We start from the raw sequence: 8,099 nt of genomic DNA on the forward strand, positions 1-8,099 counted from the left end.
GTGGAAATTGAGCCATCTCGGGCACCACCTATTACCCATCTCAATGAATTGGAGCAGCCCAGGCACCAAGTGGAACATGGATGAGGAAAATGGATCTAAGATGCTTCAGGTTAGGAACATGCAAGGCTCCTCCCCCCTGGGCCTGGCGTACTGACCTCACAGGGAAGAAGGTTTGAGGGCCACATGAGTCACCTGTCCTCCCCTTGGTTTTAGGGGCCTCTCTTCCACAGAAAACAAGGAGTCCTTTCTCCGCTCTCCCAAAAAGCCCGTAGCTACCCAGGGTGCCCCAAACTCAAATGGAGAAGTTACATCTTGATTTAGTGGTGCAAGTCAAGAGGCCTAAATCCCTCACTCATTTTTTGGCATTCTACGTTCTAAAATGGATTTTTAATCCCCAGGCATCAAATATGGCAAGACTGTACCACTTGAATGACATGGTAACAGACACGAATGACTTGCAATCAAATGGGGAAATGCTCCAGGAAACAAAATCACGCCCTACTCAACCAGCACAGCAGTGCTTCCTCTGGTCCAAAGCTCTCACGGGAAAGAGGAGCGCCCCTAGTGGGAAGAAGCAGGGCGAAGTTTGGCCCAGCAGCTCCTTGTAGTTCCCTCTTGTTCAAATTTAAAACAGAGCACATTCTGACACCAAGGCAAAAACTGAAAACAAGTGAAAAAGCTGCTGCCCTCGTGTTCTTAACTCATATAACAAAGGCCCAGGTGGCTGTGGACAGAGACCTGTCCATGGCACGTGAATGCTGGGTGGGAGGCAACTGCACACTCCCTTCCGGCCTGTTACCAGCATACATGCCTTTTCCTCCTCCCATCACAACTCAAACATTCCCTCAGGCCAACAATGAGGGGGCGAGGACTTCAGCAGAGGCCCAGTGTGCTTCCCCATAAGGGGACCTTTCAACACCCACCCTCAAGCACCGCCTGGGGATGAGGTCAGACTCTATTCTATAGGCCATGAAACAAGCTGACTTTGTGATCAGCTGGCCGGCCTCCTGTGAGGCCCTAACGATGGAAAAGGATTGGTTTCGCCCACAGGGACCTCATTCCCTATGCAGGAAGCCTAGCCAAACCATTTTTAAATAAGTACATTCAGGGACAGGCAAAGAAACATTTATAAGAGCCTCTATGAAGCTCCCATTTATAAGAACCCCTTCTCTCTCTCCTCCCTTCCTCCCTCTGCTCTGACCCCAAATCACACCACACACACAGTCACACACACAGTCACATACACAGTCACACACACACACACACACACACACACACACACACACACACACACCACTGCTGGGTCCATTGCCCTAAGTATCTCGGTCTGTTTCTCTGGTGACAGCCTCCTCCTCTATCATGACTCTACAATGGCTACCCATTTAACATCAGACCATGGTCAAATGACACACCTGAGCACTGAAATTCCTGAAAGACTTGGTCATTTTACCTACTCATGTCTACTCTGTCCTTCTACACATGTCTGTTCTTGTTGTTTTCTCTTCTCTCTACCTGTACAGTTCAGTCACTAAGAACACATTCTGCCTGGGTTCAAATCCCAACTCTACCAACCAGAACTGGAGACCTTGAGTTAGGTACTTACATGACTCAATGCCTCAGTTTCCTCATCTGGTGAGTAGAACAGTGACAAATGAGATGACACAGGTAAAAGTTCAAAATAAAACCGGGCACATGGTATCACCCAATAAATACTAGCAATTAACACACTCATTATCACACAAGTCACTTCCTCCATGAAGCCTTCCCTAGCAACACGACTAAATATCTTCTGTTTCTTAAATGTTCTACAAACATCAGAAATCATAGATACTGGCAAGTGTGTTTCCGGACTATTTCACAGGGCAGGTTAGTCGGATGGTAATTCAAATGTTAAAATTATTATTATGAAAATCACATCCTAAAATATGTACCTGTAGCCCAACTGGCATGGCTCAGTGGTTGAGCATCTACTTATGAACGAGGAGGTCACGGTTCGATACCCAGTCACAGGACACACGCCCAGGCTGTGGTCTCGATCCCCAGTGTGGGGCGTGCAAGAGGCAGCCAATCAATGATTCTCTCTCATCACTGATGTTTCTATCTCTCTCTCCCCCTCCCTTCCTCTCTGAAATTAATAAAATAAATACATACATACATACATATATACATACATGTGGCTCCAAAGTGATCGCTACCTCCAGTAACAACGTTTCTGATGGGTTTGCCACTAAGAGATATCATATATTTTATATGGTTTCAGATTTTGTTTCTTGGATCCAAAGTTTAATTCTACAGAGATTGAATACTATTTTATGTTTTTAATATGTTTTTATTGACTTTTAGAGAGAGAGGAAGATGGGGGAGAGAGAGAAACATAGATCGGTTACCTCCTAAATGCACTCTGATCAGGGATCGAGCCCACAACCTGGGCATGTGCCCTGACCAGCAATTGAGCCGGTGACATTTCAGTGCATAGGACGATGCTCACCAACTGAGCCACACCAGCCAGGGCTGAAAACTTCTTAAGAGCAAAGAGCAGAGATCGTACCCATAGACATCTGGTCCACACTGAGAGTTCCTATCAAAATACCACAGTGAGTCCTCAGGTCAATCCTTGTTGAATTTAAATAGAACATTAAGTTACCTAAAAATCAAAGGTAGTATGTGGAAGGTTAAGTGGACCTTCAGAATAAGAATTAAAATCTACCCTGTAAGCCCTGGCCGGGAGGCTCAGTAGGTTGAAGCACTGTCCTGTACACCAAAAGGTTTCAGGTTCGATTCTCAGTCGGCATACATACAGGAGGCAATCAATCAATGTTTCTCTCGCATCTCTCTCCGCCCCTTCCTCTCTCTCTAAAATCAATAAACATACGCTCAGATTAGTATAAAAATAAAATCTACCCTGTCGGTATTCCTCCTCTTAAACTTCTTGTCACAAACATAGAAGATTAAACCATGGTAAGAGGAAGACAATCCAAGACAAACACCATCAAGATAGAGTGAAACCTGTGCAAACTAATAAGGCAGCCTTAGTTCTTGGTCTCAGTGACCCCAAACTTCCATAGAACTTCGTGCCTCCTCTCCTATGGTCCTTATGCATTTCCACCTTGTTTTATGCCTCAGAAGATTATGCCTTGTCTTCTGAATTATCAGCTTCGTTTCTCACAAGTTCGAATGCCCCACTGCGCCCACTGCGGTGCCTTACTGAGTAGTGAGAGTCCACTGTGTGAAGCAATCAGAGGGGAATCTTAATCTCACAAGTTTGGATAGTAGTTCTGGTATATTCCAGATCATACAACCACAATTATAAAAGCATTACCTAACAGAAAGCTTCAAAGCGCCTACTTTAACGAACGGATAAGAAAATATCAAGTGAGTTTTTTAAAAACGGTGTTTTGATGCACTTGAGTGTATTTAAAATAGTCTGTAGCCGAAACCGGTTTGGCTCAGTGGATAGAGCATCGGCTTGTGGACTGAAAGGTCCCAGGTTCGATTCCGGTCAAGGGCATGTACCTGGGTTGCAGGCACATCCCCAGGAGATGTGCAGGAGGCAGCTGATCGATGTTTCTCTCTCATCGATGTTTCTAACTCTCTATCTCTCTCCCTTCCTGTCTTTAAAAAATCAATAAAATACATTAAAAAAAATAATCAGTAGTTGCAGCATAAGGTTGGGGAGAAGGACCACTTCCTTGGAGTGCTCCTGGGGATGCCATCTCCATTAGGGGAGGCGTTCCAACAGCACAGAGCACTTAGCTGTAAGGGCAAAGGGGCCTTGCAAAGCTCACTTTCCTCTCCTTTTCCCTAAGAAGGGAGCTGCCCCAAGGAGCATTAACTGTTCCTCTTCCCAGCAAATGGTGCCCCTGCAGACGAAGCCTGCCCTGGCCCAGTGGACTCCCCAAGTGAGTAAGTCTGACTCATTTTGCAGATCAGTAGTAGGATGCCCACTTCCTTGCAGATACAAGCCACATTGTCTCACATCAGGTCTGTGAGGGGGAAAGGTGATGTTTGGCATGTACCTGCTGACACTGTAATCTTTTTGTCGATTTGTTCAGAACCTGGGAGGGGAAAGATGGTGTTGTGTGTGTGTGTGTATGTGTGTGTGTGTTTAAATATGTTTTTATTGATTTCAGAGAAGAAAGGAGAGGGAGAGAGAGATAGAAATATCAATGAGGAGAAAAGCATCGATCGGCTGCCGCCTGCATGTCCCCTACTGAGGATCAAGCCCGCAACCCAGGCTTGTGCTCTGACCAGGAATCCAAACCGTGATCTCTTGGTTCATAGGTCGATGCTCAACCACTGAGCCACACCGGCTGGGCAAGATTGTGTTATTTATTGGACTCCCTCAAAAACCACAACACATCCCTGCCCCCATCATCTGGCTGATTAATAGCCTACTATGGGGAAATTCCAGAAAAAAAGTCCTATATGTGTCTCTGTCAGCATCACATGCCAGGCCTACCTCTACATACATTGCTCGAGAAATGGCTGGAACTGCATCCTCACCTCTGGAGACACCCACACTACAAGTAACATATCCAGAAAAGTAAAAATCGCCCTATAGCTGCCTCATTACCTGTGGAATGATCACAGGCTTTATCATACTTCCCCTTCAGGCCAAATTAAATGTTTTATAACAGCTACTTCCTGAGATACTGGCAGCCATCCTTAGAACAAGAAAAAAACTGTACATCTAATCAGAAACGCTATAAACAAGGCTAAGACAAAATATGCAATCCTCTCCATGAATAGCATCAGTCTGCCTCCACACTACAACTTAAGATCAGGAAAGCATTAAAGTGGCTTCCCTGAAGGTTTGGAGAGAGTGAGTGTACCCAAAACCACACTGGGGTGGGTGGGCCTGGGTGGGTGGGCCCATCCGCTAAAGTGGATATTTCCCACACACCCTCATCGGCCATCAGAAATGAGGAGAGCTGAAACAGGGCAGACTTACGTGCTTTTTCATCTCATTAGCCACAGTCTGTGACATCATGATGCAGCAGAGCACGGCGACGAGAATGAAGTAGAGGGCATACATGAAGCGGGTACTCCGGGACTGTCGGATCTTGGGGCAACAGCCACAGCAGAGGGAGCAGCCAGCAGTCCCACAGCAGCAGGCCAACTGAAAAAGAAACACAGAACATCCTCTTAAAGCCACTGCTTTATAAACCTGCTAACCCCAGCCCTCTGTGGGTCAACCTTTCAGCTACCATTTTTCTGAGCCATCCTGCCCATAGAGCATGCTGGAACAGTTTAGTATGTGAACAAAGCTTTCAGCAGAATGGGTTTAAGGTTGTCTTTAATGATAAGCATTAAGGCTTGGGAGATGCCCAATAATTAAACAGAAAAAGCACTATAATCATTACTCTTAGGCAAAATAAAGATTTCTGGGGTCGGCTAAAAGCAAGAGGCCAAGAACTAGAAAAAGGCCAAAGTGAGGTGAGGAGAACATGAAAAACAGGGAATCGGGCTCAAGAAAAGGACTGTCAAAATCCATGAGCAAAAGAACGAATTGTATGAACACCCAGGCACATGCTGGGATGTAAAGGCTATGTATGCGCGCACCCGTCCTCCTCTGCAGGAAATAACGGGAGTGTCCAACTTGAAGCTCACAGGGAATAGATGCCTCTCACCCACACAGTGTTTTCCGCAGCTTCACGCCCCTCATGTAAGCTGTCAGGCTAATGTGCGGGGCATGGGCTCAGAGGAGCAGAGAGCTCCTCTGTACCATTAACAGCACACACACCTTTTATTTGGGGAGACCAGCTCTTTTTTTTTTTAATCTCTGATTGGGCTTTACTGGCAGCTATACATTTGGGGACACTAAATAAAATTTGGATTAAGTTTCCAGGTTTGGGTCTGGTGCTAACTTTTTTTCTTTTCAAAGACTATTTTTTAGAATAGCTTTAGGTTAACAATAAAATTGAGAAGGCAGTACGGAGATTTCTCATATTGACTCTTACTCCCATGCATGCATAGCCTTCCCCATTTATTAATATTACTTATAAGAACGGTGCTTTGCTGCTGTTGTTAGCACAGATGAACCTACATTGATATATCACTATCACCCAAAGACCATGGTTCACTTTAGGATTCACTGAATAGTCAGTCAATGGGTTTGGACAGATGTAAAATCATACATCTCCATCATTATAATATCATACAGTGTATTTCCACTGCTCTAAAAGGAAACTAGATCTTTAGTAAAGCACAGGGCAATAGCCCTAGCTGGTTTGGCTCAGTGGATAGAGCATCAGCCTGTGGACTGAAGGGTCTAGGGCAGGGGTGGGCAACTCCTGGCACTCGTGCCAAACATGGCACGCCAGTAACTTTTGCTGGCACGCAAAACCCTCTCTTATAATCTTCCATTTAAATTTTTTTCTTAATATCGACTTCTTTATTTTTCAGATAATTCAGTGTAGGTGCATCTTAGATAAAGAAATAATTTTACATAGCATGTATACATTAAAAAATAAATATATTTTTCATCATCATATACTGTGTTTTTGTTGCTCGAATGGACTTTATTATTTCTTCAAGGTTCTTCACATACGTACACCTTAAGAGATATCAAGTAGGCGTAACGCTCTCAAAAAAAAAAATAGGGTTGGCACGCAGAAGAATTTTGAGTCAGAGATTTTGCTGGTTTTGGCACGCACTCACAAAAAGGTTGCCCACCCCAGTCTAGGGTTTGATTCCCACCAAGGGCATATGTCCAGGTTGTGCACTTGATTCCCTGTAGGGAGCGTGCAGGAAGCAGCCAATCAATGATTCCCTCTCATCATTGATGTTTCTATCTCTCTCTTCCTCTCCCTTCCTCTCTGAAATCAATAAAGATATATATATTTTTTAAAAAGCATAAGGAAATAGAGCGTAGTGTTGTTAAAAGCTCAAGCTCAGAGCCACCCTGCCTGAGTTGGGGCTTGGGTCTGCCACCCACTACTAATTCTGAACCATGAGCAAGTTACTAACCCCTTTTAAGACTCCTCATTTATAAAGTGGTAACAATATTTATGCTTATGCTGTGGTCTCCTGGACCTAATCAGACACACCTGGTGTCAGGGAGAGATTTCTACAAAAGAGATTATAAACTGCAAATAACAACTAAACCTATATACAATATAGTACAGTCTATATAAAACCTACAACCTAACAATTCAGTCTCTTGATAATGATTTGGAATGAAGTTCAAGACCTTGCACAGCTGCAAAACAAGCATCAATTAGAATGCCACACTATAAACATCACTTAAAATGAGAAGAGATCATAGGTAAGCAGGTATAAGACCGCCTGTAATCACAGGATGTTAAGCCAGATCTTGGGAATGTCGTTTCCCAAGTTATTTCATCTACGTAATGAATCCGCCATTGTTTGAGCCCTTGGACATTCTGCACTATATCATTATTTTAAAATTTTGCTAATGTACTCTGTCCACCTTCATTCAGTTTCCCAAGCCATCTTCCTCAAAAGACTCTTCTTGCTTCATAATGTTAGGTCACTGCTTTGTAAGATTATTCTACTTGGGCTGAGCTAACAGGCCACACAAGTGGGACCCCAAACCACTGCCTGTATGGTATTCTTACAGATGACCTTCCTTTACAATTCACTCCATCATGTCTTCTATCCCCGATTTTACTAACTTCTTTCCACTCACATGCCTTCCAAATTCTTTCTCAACTATCTCCTTCATTGGTTGCTACCTCTTTAGTTCTGTGGTCTTAGATAACCAGTCTTACTGTATGTCAAGTTCAAATGAGATTAATAAAATATTCTATTTTGGAAAACATACATTTTTAAACACTCTCCTGTTCCATGATAGAACTTTGTCACAGCAGAATCAACATTTAACCTTAATATCTCCACAGAAGAGAAAAATGAACAGACATGTACATAATATGTGAACCTAACTGGTCATTTAAAGACAAATAAACAGTGACAGAGAGATGTGATTACGGAAAATGTGAAAAGGAAGTCATACTGTTTTAATCTTATTCTATTACTAAAGTCAGGTGGCATATTATAGATCTGACTTTTCAAACTTCCATATTTTCACCTTCACTCTATATAATTCTATGATATGATTGACAGATAGACAGATATAT

The 8,099-nt window shown here is 43.5% G+C and overlaps 1 protein-coding gene across 2 annotated transcripts in view; it reads right to left on the bottom strand.

The window, feature by feature from the left end:
* The window catches only part of SERINC5 (serine incorporator 5), a 58,073-nt gene that overhangs the window by 43,892 nt on the left and 6,082 nt on the right, over positions 1-8,099 (bottom strand). The window contains exons 2-3 of one of the 2 annotated variants that reach the window (XM_015571634.1): positions 4,952-5,119; positions 4,017-4,055 (exon numbers count right to left, since the gene is read on the bottom strand). In XM_015571634.1, coding sequence (XP_015427120.1) covers positions 4,017-4,055; positions 4,952-5,035 — 123 coding nt within the window. In that variant the 5' untranslated portion in view covers positions 5,036-5,119. The remainder of the gene's footprint in view (positions 1-4,016; positions 4,056-4,951; positions 5,120-8,099) is intronic. The other variant, XM_015571635.1, reaches the window with a different exon arrangement.

This window comes from Myotis davidii, unplaced genomic scaffold, assembly GCF_000327345.1.
Source record: "Myotis davidii unplaced genomic scaffold, ASM32734v1 scaffold44, whole genome shotgun sequence".
Lineage (NCBI taxonomy): Eukaryota > Metazoa > Chordata > Mammalia > Chiroptera > Vespertilionidae > Myotis > Myotis davidii.